This window comes from Rhea pennata, chromosome 10 (genome assembly GCF_028389875.1).
Source record: "Rhea pennata isolate bPtePen1 chromosome 10, bPtePen1.pri, whole genome shotgun sequence".
NCBI lineage: Eukaryota > Metazoa > Chordata > Aves > Rheiformes > Rheidae > Rhea > Rhea pennata.
The window spans coordinates 9332571-9354084 of NC_084672.1; the positions used below are offsets into that span (position 1 = coordinate 9332571).

General features: G+C 43.1%; 1 protein-coding gene across 1 annotated transcript; it reads left to right on the forward strand.

Moving 5' to 3' along the window:
- Positions 1-2962: 2962 nt before the first annotated feature.
- On the forward strand, positions 2963-20796 carry TICRR (TOPBP1 interacting checkpoint and replication regulator). The gene is made up of 22 exons (XM_062583700.1): positions 2963-3616; positions 4185-4470; positions 5104-5342; positions 5593-5836; positions 6389-6521; positions 7249-7391; positions 8138-8344; positions 9297-9445; positions 10248-10342; positions 10692-10785; positions 10963-11042; positions 11330-11572; positions 12174-12270; positions 12525-12597; positions 13462-13602; positions 14157-14247; positions 14760-14821; positions 15359-15514; positions 16230-16381; positions 16619-18923; positions 19935-20045; positions 20399-20796. Exons 1-22 carry the CDS (start codon positions 2963-2965, stop codon positions 20515-20517), a joined length of 5874 nt encoding a protein of 1957 aa, XP_062439684.1. The 3' UTR covers positions 20518-20796.
- The last annotated feature ends 718 nt before the right edge of the window (positions 20797-21514 follow it).

The window sequence follows — 21514 nt, forward strand, 5'->3', positions numbered from 1 at the left end:
GGATCAGCCTCTATTTCTAGCCCATTAAATCTGTTTGCATTCACAGTCTCTAATAAATCTGAATGCTCACTTTATTGCCTACTTGTCTTTGTTGCTTTATAAATACGACTGGCTGCTGGTGACGCTAGTTTAAGCTGGGATATTCAAGCTGAGGAGAGAAGGGTGGCACAGGTTTCCAGGCAGCTCTGGTCTATAGGGTTTCCTACTCCCTGTCGCATCTCCTGTTTCCTCAGTATGATCCATCAACATTGGGGTCACACCCAGACTGCTAAATACCCACAGGGTAAGATATGCTCCAAGACCTACAAATGGGCCACGTCTAGTGGGCCAGTTAGCTGATGAAAACACATGTTTTTTCTGTCCTCACTCTGACTTCAGTCCCCTGTGCACATACCCAACCCTACACCTTTTCATCCAAGCCTGATTCCAGAAGCTCTACTCTCTCCTTTGACACTGATCTCCATTCACCCAGCTTTCAGCTGACCCCAGCCACCCCATCTCCAGAGTGTTTTGTTTCTTCCAGCTCTAGCTAGCACTGCCCCTGCCCTGGTTTTCTTCAACTGGTAGCCTCCCACTCTGCTCTCTCTCCAACCCCCTTGAGAGCCCTGTTCCTCTGGTCTCCTGCCATGCTCCCTTCCTGGGTCCTGGCATCAATGCCTCACTTTCTCTCATCTCATTTTTTTTCAGCTGCCTCAGGTTGGCAGGAGATGTGCTGAATTCAAATGTAAAGAAAGGTCCATCAGGACATTACACATAAGAGGGGGCACAACATCTGGCTCAAGCAGTCCCTAAACAATGGGCTATTAGGGTGGGAAGTTAAACTTGGACAAGAATCTCTTCTCATGAACCAGCTACTCTCAGAACTAGAATCCTGAGCTAGATAAGTGGTTGTGTTGCTCCTAGATGGATCTTGCATTGGCCTCAGGATCTTCTGGGGTGACTTAAACATGAGGAAAAGCTCAGGAGAGGCATCTCTGCCCAGGAATGTTCTATACCAGCCTAGGCATAGGACTTTCAGGATAGCTGGGCAGGGCTCCTGCCGTTCCCAGTCCCTTGTCCCTTCTGCTTGGTGCCAGTGAGGAGGAGAGCTTCTTAGCCAGCCTACCATCAGCCAGCATCCTCCGTGCAGCTCCAGGTAGTAAACAGGATGGAAGCTGCAGAGGACTATTTTTTAGACCAGTATTGACCTCTAGTGGCTAGTAGAGCCTGGATTCGTGAGCAGCTGGCGTATCTAGCATCATGCTCCAGTCCTAGAGCACAGAGTCAGCTTGAGCCCAGCCTGGCCACCACAAACTCAGAGCTATGGATCCATCTCAGACCTGCAGTGTCCACTACAGGGCTGCTCCAGGCCTCTGTGCCTTGTGCCTTAATCTTCCCGCAGAGGAAGGGAATTGGTTCAGCCATATGATGATTTTTGGTACATAACTCCTAGGAATGGGGGTGCTGATCACCATGAATTGCATCATCTAGGAGAAGGTGACTGTTCTCGGTCACACAGGAGTGTCTACAGCAATATAGGCACATGTAAACAAAACAAGGAGAAGCTGTTTCTTTGTTATGCAAAGAAACCCAGAATTCTGCTGGCAGAAGAAACATACTGACATGAATGATATGTATAAAGAGTAGTAAACACAAGGTATATGACTCTGCAATCAGATAAGCCCTGGCCTAAGGACTGTTCTTAAAACAGGAAGCAGCCACAAGCTTCAAAAGTAACCTGAAACCAGAACAGATAATTACTGAGAAATACATAATAAGATATCATATAGTAATCTCACCTGCTAGGGAGCTGAGGTCACCTCTCCCCAAACTTTCATTCCAGAAAGCGCATTTTAATATCTCATTATGGTAGCCTTAGCATGATTTGCTTTTATTTTGAGAAGGGACATTGCCTCTGTTGCACAATAGTTGTGACAGTCTTTGTATCCCTGCCTTGATATCATCTGAACTGACTCCTAGCTTCAAGCCTCCAAAAAGCACGTGACTTCAGAAAGTTTTCCAGTATCCACTTCTTTTTATGTGGCTCCCAGAGCGTCACTTTCTTCAAGTCTGTCCCTCAAAACCTGGAAGATGCGCAATAAAACCACAAGCAGTCACAGGACGCAGAGGCAAGGAACACCCACACGCTGGAGCACTGCAAGGTCCAAGGAGCGTTTTCAAGGGGATCCTCGTCTGTGAAGAGAGGGGCGTCTTGACGTCGCTCAGAAAGAGCAGGACCAGGACCAGGCACAGATCGCTTACAGCCGAAAGCAGACAGCTTCTGATGGCCGTAGGTGTTTTGTTCTGAAACGGGCTTTCACCTGAAATACAGATTTTAGGTAGTTCCAGGCCAGGGCTCGGTAAGGGGGCAACTAGGGTGGCGCAGGCATCGCCAGCATCCTTCCTGGGCCTGCCCCCCCAGCGTGCTCGGAGACCCCAACTGCCACACTGACGTCACGCTGCTGACATCAGTGCGGCGTCACGCCCGATGAGCGAGGCAAGGAAATGACATCACTGTCACGCTCACGCGCCCCCTTCCGCCTTTAAATTTTAAATTCGCAACGGCGGCCAATCGGCTCGCTCCCGCGGCTGGCCCCGCCCCTCCTTCGCGCGTCATGGCCATTCGCCAATGGAATGACGCCCTCCCCTCCCACCCGGGTTCGACCAGTCAGCGAAGAGTACCGCCCAGAACGCCAGCGCCGCCCCGCCCTTTTGCCCGGGCTTTCCCCTGAGGGCGCCAGCGCGGGCGCCGCGGCGGGCCAATGGGGAGCGGCGCGGGAGGGGGCGGGCCTCGAGGCGCTAGCCAATGAGGGCGCGAGGAGGTGAGCGCGCCAGCAGTTGGATCGGGCGGCGATGGCGGCGGGCGCGCTGTGAGCGGCGCGCGGGGGCCCATGGGCCGGGCGCGCGGCGGCGGCGGCGGGTGGCCGTTGGGCCGGGCGCGTGGCGGGGCGCCGCTGTGAGGAGGCCGTTGGCGGCGGGCGCCATGTCGTGCTCCCACAGCGTGGTGTTCCTGCTGGACACGGCCAGCCCGGCGCGGCGGGAGCGGCTGCAGCTCGGCGCCCTGCGGCTCCTCAACCACCTGGGCTGCCGCCTCGGCCTGCCCCGCCTCCGCTGGGCTTTCAGGTTCTTCGACTCGCTGGGGGGCCGCGGCGGGGCCTCGCGGGGCGGCGGCTTCCGCCCGCCGGGGCCCCGCGCCTGGGCCCGCTTCGAGGAGGAGCTGGCGGCGCGGCTCGGGGCGCGGGGGCCCGGCGCCGCCCTGCCCGGGCCGGCGCCCCGCGCCGCCCTGACCCACAACGGCCTCAAGGAGACGCTCCTCGATTACCAGTGGGACCGCCCCGAGATCGCCTCGCCCACCAAGCCCCTCCGCAGGAGCCGCAGGACGGGGCTGGCTGCCACCGACCCCCCCGAGAGCCTGCCGCCCCCCGAGGGCTTCGTTAACGCCATCTTCCTCTTCTCCCCCTGCCCCCACTCCCGGAGGGAACTGCGGCAGTTCGTGTCCGGGAGCGACGTCCCTTCCCCGTGTGAGCCGTCCACGGCTCAGGAGCTGGCGGAGAAGCTCCTGCCCAAGAGAGTCCAGGAGCTGATCGTAGACCAGAAAATCACGCTGTACTGGGTGGACACTGCCGAGTGGCCTAAGGTAACCGGAGGGTGCTGCACACCTTTGCAATGCCAGCAATAATGGGCCATCTTCCTCGATTACTCTCCGTTTAAGAAGGGAGGATGTGAACCTTTATGCTGTAATCTTTGAATGGAAGGAAGAGAGGTCAAGTCTGATAACTGCTGTGTAATCCTGTTAAGCAAAAGCCCCAAAACTGAAATAGTTATCCCTGTGGAGAATAAGATACATCAGCAACTGAGTGACATCGAAGTGTTGTCTGATGGGTTGCCTTATGCTTTCAGTTGGGTGGGAGTTATAGCTGTTTAGGACTGAATAAGCAGTCTGACAATTCAGGTGTCTAGATACTAAATTCAGGATTCTGTTCCCAAAGATATTGGCTGCCTCTTAAGTCAATGGTTGTATTTTCTTTACTGTGCTCCTAGGAGGGCTAGTTTAGTCCATAAAAGCACTTGGAAAATGTTTGAAATGCATTGCATGCATTCCTTATGCCAATTCCTATAGAAGCCTATAATCTGTGTTCATTGTCTGGATAGAGAACTTCTCATTGCCAAAACTAACGTGAGACCTGTCTGTTGCTTTATTGCAGCTGTTTGAATCTCCAGATCATGTTGGATACTGGACAATGTTTGAATTGATCCACCAGGCGGGAGGCACCATTTTGTCATCTGAGATATTAATGCAATGTTTGAGTCACCACAGAGCAGGTTTTGCTCATTGCTTTCTTGGAGAGTCCAGTTTCTCTGTGCCACAGTTCATGCCATGGACCACGCTTCTGCCCTTGGATTCTACCTTGAATTTTTTGTTTTCGAAGCCCTCTGCATTCCGAGCAGTATTCCCTCAGCAAGAAGGGGTGTTGTTTCTCAGCAGGCACGGTAATGAAAAGGGGTAGTTAGGCATGCCTAGAAATAACTCTGATCTCTCATGCAGGATCCTTGATATGTTTCTCCTGTGAACAGTATGTTAAGAGGTAACTTGAGATATTTAACAGCTTATATATTTTTATATATATGTGTGTATATATACATACTCATATACATATATATGCATATATCTTCTGAATGTGCTCCAGTGCCTCTGACAGGACAGCTCTCGGCCCGTATTCCTTGTTTGGTCTCACCACTTTTTTATTTTTACCAGAAGTCTGGGTCTATGAACAGTTCTTTGTTGGTCCCATCTCTGTGTGCACTATTAAATATTTTACATGCTTTATCTCAGCTACTTTAATTTGTTTAAATTAAGCAGGTAAATGAAAAGCACCTTCAAAAGAGATCAGATCAGCTTTAAAGGAAGATGAAGTGTATGTGGTCTCTTTCTTTAGTAGTCCTTTGCACTCTGCTCCTTTATGAGAGCTCGAGGAGGTCAGTTATATAACGCATTTACTGAAGACTTGCTGCCAGTTTAATTACAAATTTATTTTTTTTTTGTTTTGAAGTTGTATCTTCATCTGGATGAAAGTTGTTTTGCACGTTATAAACTTCTGTTTTATTCTTAATCTTGCACAGGAGAAGATAAGCAGCAAAACTGTGTAGTGATCTTGGAACCTCTAGCCATGAGCCAAAGACAACCACAGCATCCAGCCAATATCTTCCTGAAAGGTACCTTGACGGGCTGGAATTTGATGCAAGCTAGCAACTTTCTTGCAGAGAGCTGGATATTGCAGAGCTCCCAGGCTGAACAAGCAGAACAAAACAGATCACTCTTTCATCAGCTTTTAAAGACTCTACTAACTGAAGAACTACACATGGTAAGTCTTCCTGTTTGCCCTGAATCAATATCTATTCTGCAATGGTCATTAAAAGAGTCTTATGTGTGTCATGCTTTAAAGACAATAATGATGGTGTTTGTTATGCTGTGAATTGTTCATTTGAGTGAACATAAGTTCAGAACCCTTTTTAGAAAATCAAGTAAGCTTTATAGCCTATTTGTAAATTGTGCGCTACTGTAGGCCTCTGGATATTACTATGTAATGCAAACATCCTTTTCTTTTTATGTAGGTTGCTGAGGTGTCTCTATCCAAAACTTTGTGTCCCTGCACTGCTATTTTATCACCGCTTTCTGAAAGTACTGCAGTTCTGTTTACGTTTAGTTCTGAGAAGGCAGCTGAAGCTCAGCGATGCAACCTTGGAGGGGCTGTAGAGGAGAGCTCTTCCCAAGACCATACTCTTAACCTTACAGATATTGTTAATAGTGTGCTGAGTAAAATTGACACATCACTGGAAGAGTCTTTGACTAGTTCTGGTAGGTGTTGGGAATCATCTTCTAATTATCTGTAGATCTGATTTGAGGCAGAGGGCACTAAAGCTAGTGATTACTTTAGTGATGAGTTATTTTGGTGCTTGTTTGTTTTGTCTTCTATAGCTCAGGCTTTGTTTGTGATTCAGAGATCTGCAAGGGTTTATCTTTTTGTTTCAGTGGCAGAGCGTTGGTTTCTGTTAACTTTAAGGTAAAGCACACCTCCTTGTGCTTGGTGAGCAGCTTTTAGAATGAGTTTTTCCAAAATGTGCTACATGGGGCCATCCCTGGCCAGCAAAGCTTTTGGGTGTGGCTGCAGAGACACTACTCTGGCCTACTTTGCATTATAGAAATGCAGTACTTATGCATGTTGCTGGGCTACTTTGCATTATAGAATCTTCTTGCAAGTTCCCCAGCCTGATGTTTTGACTATTAAAAATATTTTGACTATTGCATTCTGTGATCAAAGCTGAGTCCTCTGCTTTAGAGTCTCGGTGAAGGTCAAAGCTTCTGCCACTTCATGTATCTCCATTCTGACTTTTTTTTTTTTCTGTTCAGAAGAAACTCCTGTGCCAGAGTGGGTCCAACAGGAGCTGTCCCGTACGGAACACTGGCATCCTTCAGTACTTGAAGCATGGTATCCTTCATCAAATGCTTGTGGAGCAAGTTCAGATCTAATGGAGTCATTCAGGTATTTCTCTGAAACATGTCTCTGAGTAATTAATGGTCAAGGATTTCTACTTCCTGTTTAGGGAGCCTGGCTGCATGTTATGTAGAGTTAGAGAATGGAAGAATTCTCCTTGTGCTTCTATTTCTTATTATTACTATTACTATGTACACTGAGATATTTTAAAGCGAAAGCATACCCAAAAAACCCCACCACCAACAACAAAAAAACCCCCTTAAGGATGGCCTAGGTAGCAGTCTGTTTGGGTTGAGGTGTTGACCATTTCAGGAGCAGTAGGTGGCCTAAAATTGCCTAAAGCACTAAGATAAGTGATAGGCTTCACTTCTTTTTGTCAGATAAAAACTCACTGAGATGTTGGTGGTAGTTATCTCAGTTGGTACTTTAGTGGGAACAGATAGGCCTGCTTTCTTCAAAGAGCTTGCTAAGTATCTAAAAAACACCTAATGCAGGATAGCTTAGTCTGCACAAACTTGCTTCTGCATGTTCTTGGCCTTAGTCAGTGGTGTATCCATTGTATATAAAGCAACTCTTACACTTGTTTCTGATTTGATGATCATTCTGAAAGGATTTTTATTGAGCAAGATTCTGGAAGAATGCTAGTATGTGTTACTTCCCTAAAGAGTTGGGCTGGCAACTAGAAAAACCTGTTACTGTGCAGTGAGGACAGAGGATATGCCTCCTATTTCATCTTTTTTGGTCCCTGTATTGAATTGCTTTTGCCATCATATAGGTTACTGCAAGTTAATTCTACTAATGAGAAGGATGATATCTATCAATCTGAAGTGGAACTTTCAGAAAGTCTGTCTGAGATGTACCAGAGAAAATCCAATGAAGTATCTGCTACAGCTGGACCAGGAAATACCAAAAAAAGACGTATGTGTAACTTTGGAGTATGTGCACACTACCATTTAAAGATGATAGTTTTCTCAATGAACTATGAGAAAGATCTGTCCTCTTGAACAGTGGCACACTGCCACTTTTTGTTGTTGTTGTTGGTTTTTGTTTTGTATGTGTGGGCTTTTTATTTATTTAGAGACCACATAATTAACATATTAAAGCTGTCCTTTAGTACATACCAAAATACTCCTTAAGCGATTCAAGCCCACAGTGTGGCTAACAAAACTGCTGGAAAGCAGAGTGCAGAGTTCTGCAGTTTCATTAGTTACTGGATTAGGGACCTTTTGCAACTACTACTAAGTATTGCAACATCTTTACTGGATTCTAATTTGGAAAAAATGAAAGCTTTCTCTCCTCTAGGAAGAGCTTCATCGCTGCATTGCAGTACGCTAACCAAAGTTGCATATATCCTGATCTATTGTATCTCTAAATTTTACTCTAATTTTTTATTTCTGTTTCTGTGACCCAGGACCACATCCTGTTTATGCAGCTTCCCTTTGTGTAGAACAAGGATTATTATCCACTTTAGAGAGGTATCTACCTGCTGTGCTCACTGTATTTCTGTTTCAGAGAAATAGAAACCTTTAAACTATATTTTCAGCTAGAAGGTTACTGTTCTTACTGCTAGCAACATGAGAAACGATCAGTATTATGCCCTCCCTCAGCTGGAGTTCTTGCTCCAGTATATCTGATGGTAGACATCCCTTTTTGTGGCATTGCAGGTGGGGTTCCCCGAACTCCAGTCAGGCAGAAGATGAAGACCATGTCCCGTTCCCTGCAGATGCTGAATGTAGCAAGACTGAATGTAAAAGCTCAGAAGTTTCAACCTGATGTGCCACCAACAGTGAATGAGAAGGTCCCACAGAAGCTTTTAGCAAAAAGATTGGATGAAAAGCTGGAAGAAAAGGAAAAGGCATTCAAAATAATAGGTTTGTGTCATCAGTTTTAGTATCTGTTATAAGGGATCTTTATGGAAGGGGAGGAAAATAATGGAGTACTGAGAGCTATGCAGCAAATGGATATAAGATTTCTATATCTTCATGTTGGCACAGAATGATGATTTTTTTTTTTTTCATTCTGATTAGTCTTTGTAAAGAGTTCGTGCTATAACTACTCAGGAGGTTAGTATTCATGCCTCACCCCCATATGAAATGAGTAATAAGGAACTGTTTTTTCCCTAAAGGAAATAAAGGGAAGCAGCTGTCAAGGTGTAAGTGGAATGTAGCCCTCTTTGTTAATAGAGCTAAATTAAAGGAACTTTTTTGACCGTGTTTCTTTGAGCCAAACATTTTCTGTGAAAATACTTCTGGTGCTTGTCTGTTTCTGTCTTCTCGAATTTTGGAGAAGCCATGCTGCTGCTGTAAGTGGAAGTGGCCTTGGACTTCAGTTTCGGTGCCAGTTTATATGTTTTTGCTTGTGGTCTGGAAATGAAGTTTGTTTACCCACTGTTACACTACACAAGAGACTAGACCTGTAGCCTAGACTTCATCAGAAATGAAACTCTGGCTGTAGAAAGGAAACTTGTAAAGAACAACTAGCACAAGAAGGCTTTTTATCCCGACTTCTAGAGTCAGGAATTTCTTTGCTGTTTTCTGGGACTGGTGTGCCAAAAGTAGGATGTTGCAGTAACCTGAAATCTTGCTTTGATCTGTTTAGGCCAAAGTTTATCACTTACCATAGGTCTGCACTTGGGACTGCTTTTGTTAGTGTTTTGTGCTCTGGATGTGTCTCTACTGTAGCAAAGTTGTACTGCTTTTTTTTTTTTTTTTTTTCCTTTTCTTCTTTTCTTCTTTCCTAATGATCTCCTTTTACCTCCTCCTACTTTTCAACAAGCTGTAGTGTACTGGTGTTTAGTTGACTTGTAACATTTCCCTATTACAGACTTCAAAACTGAGGAGGAACTGCTGTCCCATTTAACTGCAAACTACCAGAAGGCTGTTATGGAAGGAGGGAGTTCACTTCTGTGTGCCCAGGGCATGATCACAGCCATTAAAAGGTTCCTGAAAATACAAGATGCCAAAGAGAGAGAGGTAGGGAAGAGCATGTGAGCATGAAGATCATATGTACAATATTTACACTGTAGGAGTGTTCATGATCTGACTAGAATTGCATGGCAGGGTTACTACTGAGCTGGAAGTCCAAACTTGCTATTTCAGATTACCTTTATTTTGTCTACTGTAAGGTTTTATACAAAGATGCATGTGACTAAAAAATTTCGAGCTATGTTATCAGAGCTCTCACAATAGTGAAGGATTTCAGATAGCTATAAAGAACTTAAGAAAATCTGATTCAATTATCAGTTTATACCTTTGCTAAAAGCTGTTATTTTTGATATCAACCTCACTTTGAATTCAGATTTTACTTCTTTCAAAGTTAGTATTCTAAATAATGTGTTTTTTAAAAAAGTTATCTTAAAGCTGTGTATCTGGGTTTGGTTTACATTGTTAACCTACATCCCCTACTTCTTCAGAAAAGAGAATGCTGAAGGGTTTTCTTGTTTAAGTTATAATCATTAGAATTATTTCTTGCTTACTTAAAAAACAAAGTAAGTCAGCTTGTGACTAATTGAAGAAAATAATGTGAAAGACAGATCCATAGTTACTTAAAATGCCCTGAAGCTACAAGCAGGCCCGTGACCTTTTTTGATTTCAAGCTATGTGTTCTTCTGTTGTCTTGCCTGAACACAACTTTGCTACTGAAATTGGAAGAGAGAATTTCTTTTAGGAGAGTGGGGGAAATGGAACTATATCCATGGAGCAAGTGGTGGTGGTGGGGAATCTACCATGTGGAGCGGGAACTCACTTGAAGTCTTGTAATTGTGTATATCTGCAGGTGGCCTGTGTGGAAAGAGTCAGAAGCCATCTCCTGAAGACCAGCAAAACTCTCAGGCAACAGCATGGCTCAGAGAAGGAAAGCAAAATCAGAGAGTGAGATACATTATCTACTGCAGCTTCTAAAATACTATAGAGTTGGTTAGCAATTTCTACTGGTGGCTTTTTTTGTACAAATGGAAAGATATTTGCATTGGTAAAACTTCCAGGAAGCATCTATGGTCACAGTAAAAACATCTCTTTAAGTGCACATATATGCGCTATATGATAGGCATCACAATCTTTATCTGAAACGAATTGTCTCCCCTGCCGCCAAAAGCAAATACTAACCAAATCATGCTGTCGAAAGGAGCTGTGCTTATTGCTTTTTGAGCAATTCTTTTGAGGTAAATAAGCTGTTTTCACCACAAAAAAGGGTGACAAATGACTACTTGTTTTCACTTAGGTGCCGACTTCAGGTATTTTTGCGTCTAGAGTTATGTCTTCAATGCTCTTCACTACAAAGCAATACTGATGAAATGGAGCAGCTTTTAGAGCAGGCAAGTAAATTATAGACCTGGTTGTGTTCCTGGATGACACCAGGAATGTAGACCTGGAACCTGTAGTTTTCCATGCTTTTACTGTAATGTTACTGTAGTGCTTTGTATTTTGTGCTAAAGAATCTGGTGTTGCAGCTGTCACAGCCTAATCCATTTTCCCACCTGATTCTCTTCCAGATGACAGAGATGCTGCGTATTTTGTGCCTGACTGAAGACCCAGGATATCTTACAAAGTTTCTAGAGGAAATATTAGCATCGTACGTTCTTTAGGTTGACCAAGCTTTATTGGGGGCTGTGGTTTTGGTGGATATCTTTTATGAGTAAACAACAATCTGCAGCTTTGACTTTGATTTTGACAAGTTTGGATGCATTCTGTTTGTTACACTTTTATCTTACTTGAAGAGAAGGTAGCTGTTTAGCAAATAAATGGTTACCTTTTTTTAACTGAAGCTCGGGTAAAGATTTGGTTCAAAATTTGGGATTAAAAAATTGGTGGAGTTTTATGGTGGATTCTATTTGATGTGAGTTCTCTCTGATACTCTAGTTATATGGATTCTATACCGAAGACCCTTGGAGATCTTTACTACAGTCTAGGTACACAAATACCCCCAAAGCTGGCATCTGTTCTGCCTTCAGACTTCTTCAGTGATGACTCAGTGACTCTGGATAGCAAGTCTCCAGGCCTTCCACACTCTCTATCATCTACTCTAACTCCCAGCACTGTTTGTCTACACACTGACAGTGATCAACTGGAGGAGCTACGTACTCGATCTGCCAAAAAAAGAAGGTAACAATTCCAAATAGAATATCAGCTTGTTGCAGCCTAATTTGAGGCTGAGGAGCATCTAAACTATCGCTCCTTCATTCTGATATCTGTTCCTGGATAGCTAGGTAGGACTAGCTGACATTTACTGATAGCACTGGGTGTCTGAGGGAATATTAAGGGCTCCCACTTTTCAATTTAATTCCCTGTTGCTCGTTATCTGAAAGTGTGACCTTGATTCTGTATGTGTGTTTTATACAGGGGTAGAATTCATGATCTTCTCCCATTAAAAAAAGGGTGTTGTTTTATGCAGTAGATGACCACAAATCATTAAAGTTAAGAATACAGTTTATTGTAGGACTCTGTAGTAGGAACCCTATGCTCATCTTAACAAATTAAGAAATAAACTTTAATACCTGCTTTATAAGCAGCTGTAACTGCAACTTTGTCATGATATTGAAGGACGGTTTGCAATATGAATAAGACACCAACACAAAGAACTAGCATCCTGAATATAGGTCAAGACGTTCTGTCTTTAGAGTCATACCTCAATATAAGGTGTCGTATAAGTTAAAGTAAAATTAGAAGTGTAGCTGACTTTTTTTTTTTTTAATAATTTCTAAAGGAATAACGTATTAGCCAGGCACAGGAGCATGACAGAAGCACCGCAGAACTTGCGTCAAATTGAGATTCCCAAGGTAGCCAAGAATCCCATCAGAAAGGTAAAGATTTCACAGAAGGATTTTGTATGGGTTGCTTCTGCAGGGGTGCAGCAACATTGTGAAATGAGACTTAAGTGCAAAATCTTGCTCTGTATTCACTCAGTAGGTGTATCTATAGCTATATGGAAGCAAGAATAATGTTGGAGAACCTGAAAATTAACTAATGACTAAATAGGTGGTTTGGAGCTTAATGTTTGCATTCATTCATAGTAGTTGTAACCTTAAACTGCTAGTGAATCTAACTTCTGTTTTAGGAGAACTCTCGTTCTTGCCTTGCCACTGAGAAATCCCAACAGATGCCTTTGTTGCAGAAAGAAGCAGTGCAAGGTACTGACTTCTAGCTTTTCTATGGAAAGGTGTCTTCAGCACATGTTGTTCTCTCTGTAAATTTTAGTAAGCCATGATGAAATCATGCTGACGCATGCTGGAAATCTGCAGGAAGCTTTGCAAAATTCTGCAAAAGCTTTGAGGAAGGGAAAAAGAGTGGCTGTGCTGTGTGTGCACTCACACATGCGGAAAAATTACTTATCCTGAAGAGGAAACCTTTTCAGTTCAGTTCTTCTTGAATCTTAAAACTATTTGTCTTCTGTCCCGGAGGACAAAAAATGAGGACAGGAGTTTAGTAGTAAACAGGGCATCTTTTTGTACCAGTAGACCCTAGAACTGCCTCCTCCTCTAAGAGAATCAGAAGATAACACATTCTATTTCAGCATCTGATAATGCTGCAGGCAGATTAAGATAAACAGCCTAACATCTGGAAAACAGGATGTCTCTTTCCTTAAAACACTTCATAAAATTGAATCTCATACCTATTGCTAGAGCTCACATGTGCTTCACTTAAGATTTAGTGGCCCATTCCATGTTACTCTGTTTTGCGAATTCACTGGCTGATCTCTGTCATGTTATCTGTCAGTAGTCTATTGCTGGAAGTATGAAAAGTGCAAACTCATAAGTCCAGACTGGAATTTGAGGTGGGCATGGATAGTGATAGTATCCATTAATAGAAAAACAATTCTTTTCAGTGCTTTTCTGGCCTCTGAAAAGTTGTTTCCTTACACTGGTATGTGGTGTTCCTACCTCTAGTAACTTGACAAAATGATCTTTCTGTGATTGACTTTTTTTTTTTCTCCTCCCCCCCCCCTTTCTTAATTCTCCTTTTGTGATTACTTTTTGCTTTGTCTGGCCTCTTAGAGGTTACAAAGGTAAGGAGGAACCTTTTCAATGAAGATATACTTTCACCACCAAAAAGGTTCACGAAGAAGATGCCTAGAAGTCAGTCAGTATCTGCTGTGGAAGGCCTAAGATACAAATGCAGTGATGAAGGTCCTAAAGGTAGGGCATGAGTTGCATATGTAGAATTGCTAGGGAAGAACTTTTGCCAAAAAATCCCATTCTTGCGTTGTCCTTTCTGTGAAACAACTAATTGTGCTATGTTTTTAATGAAGGAGAAAATACTTTAGGTGAGCATGGCAATGTTTCAATACCACCCTATTCATTGTGAATAGGATGGTATTGAAACCAAACCTATCTTTTACTGAATTCTGTATGCTTTTTTTAATAAAAATTAAAAAAAATCCTTGATTATAAGGATCTGTGAATGAAAGATGAAGAATGCAAGTTATTAGAGTAGGTTAATTATGTCTGACACTAATAATATTACCTATTTTTATATTGAAGGGATGGGGAGGCTTGTAGATACTAAACTATCATCTAATAGGTATTTCAAAGTTCATGAGTGCAGGGAGACCAACATACAGTGGTTCTCTATTGGCTGTCATTCTTAAACTGAAGCCTATTGGAAACCATATTTCTTTATTCATCCTAACTTTAATGTTGTGCTCTGGATGTAAATCTCTTGCTTGATTTTTTTTTTTCTTTTGTTTAAGATCATCGCAAGCTGTTGACCAAGAGAGTTGCAGAGACACCACTACATAAGCAGATCTCCAGAAGGCTAATACATAAACAGATCAAGGGCCGGTGAGTGAGCTGTTTCTGAATTTCTTCAGTAATTGCTGCATGTTTAACAAGTGGCTCTGAAGCAGGGTTTTGTTTTGTAGTCAAAATGTCACCTTCACCTAAGGTAGCAACTGATGGAGATTCTTAAATTCCAATGTCCGAGTGGGGAGAAATACTGCTTGCTTTGTCATATAAGCTAGGGTACTATCCTTCCTGTAGCAAATTGCTATTTATGTTTAGTTGTTGTTTCCAGGGTTTCCGGAGAAAAGGCCTGTGCTGTAACTTGTGGAGTCCAGGCTGAAATCTAGCATTTGCTTTTGTGTAAGATCATTTGCTATACTACAGCTAGAAAGGTTCCTATGCCCAATCAAGTGTTAATGGATGGGGAAGTGCTTCCTAAATGCTCATTCAGAGTAACCCACAAAGCAATGTTCTATTGTAGAATATAGCACTAACTCTCAGTTTTCTTGGTAAGTTCTCTTTCCACAAATGTGAACAATGTGCTGAGTCCAAAGCTGCTTCTGTTTCTCAAGGGTGTCTGATCCAGGTTCTGATGCTGGTATTGTAGAAGAATCTCCAGAGAAGACCATATGTGGTAAGCACTGATTTTGACAAGGGCTTTTACTGTGATGTGGCTTTTAAGAGCATGCTTCAGTTTAGATAAGCCATATGTAAGTCAATATAAAAGTACTCTATTTTATTGGTGGAACACAGACACCTCTGGAAGAACCACTTTCTGCTCACTGCTTTGGCAACCCTTTATTGTAGAGATTAAAGAAAGGTAGAAAGTTGACTTCTGTAGCTGGAAAGACACAAGAGACTTCAAGCGTGAACAAGTACCTTTACTCTGGAAAGGTGTAACTAGTAATCATGACTTAGGAGAGGGGACCATGATTTTGAAAGAGACTTGCGTGCATTAGCATTCCAAACCTCCAAGGAACTTGAAGGATTCTTGTGTTTTTGTTCTTCCTCCTCCACCCTTCGTATCTGCCTCTTTATATGAGACAGTGTTAATTGTACTCACCAGAGTTAGTTCTTAAGATGTGTGCTTGTCAGTTATGAACCCTTCCTGAGGATGTCTCTGTTCTTGAGAGAGAAAGAAGGCCCAGTATCTGATATTCTTGCCTTTCAGAAGCAGGTTTAAGAAGAAGTCCACGTATCAAACAACTGTTGCTGAATAGGACCCGCTCTGGCACTTTTTATTCCACTGCACAGCCCTGCTCACAAACTAAGCAGCAAGTCTATCCACAGCAAGAGAAGGAGAGCTGTGCTCAGAAGGAAGTAGCAGGTACTGAATGAGATTTGAGCAGGCTAATGTTGTTGATCTGAAAAGCTGATATGTATATGTCTAAGTTTGGTTTGATTTGACTCTACAAAAAATTCTTAGAGGCTAAGAGCTGTCAGATAATATCTTCTGTAGACAGAAAATTGTCCTAGTTAATTATTTTTGAATTGGGAATCTGAATAAAGAACAGCAGTTTTTTTGTGATGAATACACTGCCAATTTCAAAACCAGTCGGGCCCATCAAACCACTGATTGTCAGTCTGCATATTCTAAATGCAGTGAAGTCCCTGTAAAATATCGGAGAGAAATCCTAAAGCTACTTTCAGTCTCTTCTGTGGCAGCATAAAGCGAAGAGTGATAGGATCTTCTCTGGCTTTCTCTCAGTAAGATTATCAGCTATAAATGGTTCTTTATATTATACCTACTAGGTTCCTTAATCATGAACCAGAACTCTTATGCTGTGAGCTATAAATAGATTAAGGCTGGGCTATTTTTATACCTTTTATTTATTTATTTTTTTAGAGCTCTCTGTCTACAGATTTTATTAGTGTTTAGATTGGGACATAACAATTCTGGTGCAGCTTTAAAATTTGGCTAGAAAAGAACATGCCAGGACTATAGTTTTGTAAATTATCTGTCCATACATTTGAAGTGACCAAGACAGTTGTTCGTGTCAGGTTACTTGGTGTTAATTCAATTGTTCTGTTCTACTTCATAGGTATTAAGGTGTGTTCTGAAAGTTCCACTGTCCAGACTCCCAAGAGGTTTTTCTTTGGAGCAGTTACTGACACGTGTAGTCCTGTAATGAAGCATTCACCTGGAAAGAGGAGAACAAGAAAAGATTCCTTAAAGGAGCAAATTGCCTGTCAGGTAGAAACACGTGCTTCCTTTTTCTTCTTTCCTTCTTCCCACCTTCTTTTTCTAGTGGTGCTTAATCAGATCTATGCATCATAAACCTAGGGTTAAATTGTGTAGAATCTCTAACCAAACAGTTCCTTTTGTTTTTTAAATCTCAAAAACCAAAAAATCAAGAAGGATAGATAAATAGTGCTGGAGCAGAACATGCATGATTCTTCTCTCTCTCTCTTCCCTCCCCCCCCACTACAGACTCCTAAAAAAGCACCTCATAAAGCTACCCAGAAACCACTGAGTTCTGCCAGTAAACTACCAAGGAGATCACCTCGCACACTCCACAGGACACCAGAGATGTTGGGGAGGACTCCTGGCAGAAGTCCAGCTGCTAGGCAAAGTGTAGCTAAGTGCTTGGGAAAGTACTTTTCTCACCCTAAACAGAGGGTCATGTCACCATCTGTGTTAACGGAAAGTAAGAAGGTTGACTTACTACAAGTAACTTATACGGATTGTTCTCCAATGAAAAGATTTTCCCCTTCTCACAAAAAGATTGACTTAAAAATACCAGAAAAGGAAGGGTTGAAAATGCACAGTGCTTCATCATTGCCTCTGAAAGATTCAAATCCAAGTGTTTCTTCCACATCTACCCTCCAAGAAACATCTCTTACAGACCTTCAACCTCCAGGACGCTCCTTGAGATCCATCTCAAAATCAGTGTGTCTAATCGATGCTCAGAGGCAAATCATACCAGAGCAAAAACAGATGCAGTCAGAATCAGCGCCTCTGATAGTGGAAAGTACTCCCAGAAAGCTTGAAGATTCAGGTTCAAAACTACATACCAGCCCACTGAGGGCAGAAACTGCACAGCTCACTGCGAGGGCAGACCCTCCCTTCAATTCTCCCCCCTCTGCAAATTCCACAAACGCTCCAGCAAACAGCTCTCCCTTTCATGTGCAAACTGAGGAGTTTTACTGGGAACTTAACACACCTAAAACATCTCTTCTAAAACTGCCTGGCATCACTGATGCTTCATTGAGGTCCCCCCTCTGCACACCTGAACAGTCCAAATGTGAATCAAATTCTGGAGGAGAGAACCTCACCTTTGTGTGTACAACACCTTCCAGAAATAAGGATAGTCAATATGATAGTAACTGTGGTAGCTCTTCTGTAGAAAGTGTCCAGCTTTGTAATACCCATATTCCTGAAACTACCTCTATATCAGAGAAAAATAAACAAATGTGTATATTACCTCAAAATCCTTCTCCAAGAAAGGACCAGAAGAGCTTGGAAAAGCATTTCTCTCCTAAGCCTTGTGCTGGAGGGCAGGTACAGGTATTGAAGGCTGAGATGGAGAGTGAGCAGTTGGTTAAGGAGGATAACTCCAGTGGAAATACTTGTGAGTCTCTCCTTAGTGAATCTCAAACAAGCAATAATGACTTGGAACCAAGAACTGTAAGAGATCCATGTACAGAGCTGAAAGCTCCAAGTCTTAAGAGACACTCCAGATCAGCCCTGAATGCTTTGCCTGCTCTGCCGAAGTCTGCTTCTGCCTATTCTTTGCGCTGCACTGCAGACAGGAGGCAGCGGGAGGCTGCAGCACGCCTGGGAAATCCTGAAATTCCAGCCAAATTTTCTACTCCTAAAAGACACTGCAAACTGCCTTCTGAGAGCCCTCCGACTTATGAGGTTGAACTTGAAATGCAAGCCTCAGGACTGCCCAAACTTCGCTTTAAGAAGATTGGATCTTCCTCAGCACTGGAAATTCAATCTGAAGCAAATGCCAGCAAACCCAAGGGAGGAGAGAGCCCTTTTGGTGATCTTACTGTGACCTGGTGTAGCAAACACCCAGAAAAGCTAGCAGCAGTCTGTGTTTCGCCCTCTTGCTTTCGCTCTTTCCATAGTACGCCTGGGAAAGGTGGAGGACAGACCTACATATGCCAGTCATACACCCCAACGAGTTGTGCCTCTGCCTCTAACACCACTTCCCCATCCCCCTTGGAAGCAGGAGTTCCCTGTACACCTTCCCCAAAGCAAAAGGGGAAGACTACTCCTGATGCTATCAAGGATTGGCCTCGGAGAAAGAGAGCCTCCAGCAGCACTGCTAATGCTAGCTGTACTCAAAGTGAGAAAAATGCAGATGAAACGAAGAGAACGTTGACAGACAAAGAGGGGGAGATGAAAATCTTGGAGCACTACAGCAACAAAGTCAAAAGTACCTTTGGGGAATTTGAACTGGAAGGGGTTTGCAGGCTCCAGGATCAGCCATCTCCTAGTGACTCTGAACCCAGAACTGATGAGAATACTGCCTTTGGGACTTTTGGCCTGAAATCTCGGAAGCGGGTCTTTACGTATCTATCACCCGAAAAGGAGGAGAAGCACGAGGCTAAGAGGTCTTGTACCGATATGACCAACTTAGAGCTCATTTGCTGCTCTCAAGACAAGAGCAAGGAAAGCAAATCAAGGGCAGACACTGTAGTTCCGGAGAAACCCAGAGCATGTTCGCTTGTAACTCCTGTGCATCGCAGTTGCGTAGGGGATGATGATGTCTTCCTTTTGTCAGGTAACTGAGCAGCACGAGTGACATTCCACTGAAATTCAGAGATGCCTTAAAAATACGGGATAGGCAAGAAACAAGAACACAACTTTTTTTTTTTTTTTTTTTTTTTTGTCTATCTGAGGGAGAATGAGATTGAGGGGAAGAGTGGGTTGCAAATGATGTACAAGGTAATTTTGCCCTATTATAGTAGAGAAGTAGGCAGATTACAGATAACAAGTTCACCTATTGGCACGTTAACAGTTGTGGGGTGATCAGGGAAACATGAAACAGCAGGAGCTGGGAGGAATTTACTTTAAGGACTTGGTTGAGAAAGGATCACTACTGCCTCTAATGGCTAACTTGTTGGATTGAATAGATATGAAAAATCAAGTGATAAAAGGTGCTGCAAGGCAGCTAGGATGCATGGGATGGAAAGCGAACTGTTGCTTGAGGGAAGCTTTTATCACAATACATTTTGAGATTGGACTAGGTAATGAATCTGCATTTGTCTGATGCGGCTAACTATTTCTGCTCAGTGTCTGTTCAATGCTATACCCAACTATATGAAGTTTACAGCCTGGTGCTCTCAAACTGGAATATCCATAGAAGGTGGTCCTATGGATATTTGTATATATTGGTGTTCCAATCCTCTAATGTGCCAACCTAATAGTGCTAATTCAATGTGTAAATCAGAAGTGCAACAGTACAGAAGTGTTTGCCTTGCTAGTCATAATATTGTATCAGTAGGCACTGAAGTTTAAATTCTATTTATTTATTTGCTGTGGACGCTGACAGTTCAGTTAGCCTGTTTCACCAAGGGCCATCTCAGCTTTCTAAGCAGGGCCTTGTTAATTCCAAATACTTAATCCAGTCTTGTTTTAGAAACAAAGATCTATAGTAGAGTAGTTTTAGCCTGTAAGATGTGAAATAACTGTGAGGGTAAAGGCAGATGCTGCTGCCTTATGGGACTGTATTAGACTTACCTGAAAGCCATGAGTTGTCAGTTTGCTGCAGTATCTTACTGTGCTTCTCCAGGCTCAACTCCGCCAGTGAAAAGCGCTCTCTCTGCCAGCAGCCTTCTAGCACTGACCCAGTCTCCACTGCTGTGTCAGAGACAGACACCATCTTGGAGAAAATATGCTCAAGGTAACCAACCACCTGGGCTGTGAGGAAAGGCTGGGCTCTAGCGGACTATCTAAATTTGCTTTCTGTATGCCTGTATCTAAGAATGAGAGAGCACTATCCTAGGGACTGGTCTTTGTGCTGAAAGCCTTTGGGTATGTTTGCGACTTCTGTATTCAGTTTTGCTATCTGACATGCCTTAAGATATTTGCATTGGGAAGTTCAGAAGGGAGCAGAGGTAATACTGAAGAGTAGAATAGGCTACCATATAGTGCAGTTTACTACTTCTGTTGCTTCCAGTTGATATTGGGCTGCTTAGAGTCACTGAGCAGTACGTTTGTCAAATCATGGCTTTAATTTATTTTTTGTGTTTGTAGAAGAGGAATCAGATGCTTTCCAAGATATTGCCAGTCAGGAGCTGTCTCCATTCAACAGCGTGGCTTCTAAGGAGCGTCTCCTTAGCAGGACTTACTCACGTAAAAAGCTGCTTAGCTGAAGTTGGAAGCCAGGACAGAATACTATGGGGAACTTCCTATCATCTCAGCTGTACAACATGACTTTTAACAAGGATGAGGATACTTGATGCTGTCCTGGAGCTGTCTGCATTGGTAAGAGGCAGGATGCAAGCATGTGACAGTGGATATAGGGACCACTTTAAAAGCTTTTAGCTTCAGTTGGAGCATCTCTTCATCCATTCAAAACCTAGCTCAGTCTTTCTGGCACTACTTCTGCGTGTGATAGCTAGGTTTTGCAGTGAAGGTTCCATTCCACTAGGTAAGGAGAACTGTTGTGTTCTATGCCTATCTTGTAAAATAAAATTACTGAATTTTTATTTTGTGTCACTTGGTCTTATACCTGGCCTACCCCAAGTTGTGAGCAAGGGATTATGGCTGCAGGAGGGGTGCTGAAGGCAAATGTGTACAAAACTGGTTGCATGTTTCTGCTGTTCATCTTGCTCTGAGACTAACTGGATCCCTCTGTGAGCTGTATCCTGCTTGTCACCTTAGCAGGAAAATAACAAACAAACAACAAAAAAAGCAGACATTCTCTGACAGGTTAATGAGCTCAAATTGCTGAGAAATATCTGTCAAAGGCCAGAGAAGACTATGTAGAACTGGAGAGACCACCTAGCTGGCAACAGGGAAGATGTGGAGGGGAAGTTTGTCCTTCTGTTCCTGCCCTGCCCCCGGAAGCAGAATTGGATCTGGAATTGCTGGCTGAATAGGTCTAGTACTGGTGCAATTGTTGCTGGAAGAGTAACTTTGTTACCCTTCTCTTATGCAAGCTTATAATGAGCCAGAGAGGAGTCAAGGAAATTTCCCCAGAGAGGTAAAATTCTTACGGAGTAAATGGAGATGACAGTTCAAAGAGACTTTTTTCCCTTCTCCAGCTTCATTGCTAATTAGATAGTGACTAATCATCTGTGGGATGTGGGGTTAGAATGAGAGCACAGGAAGACAGCAGGAGCTGTGATTCAGTGAGTAAAACGTAGC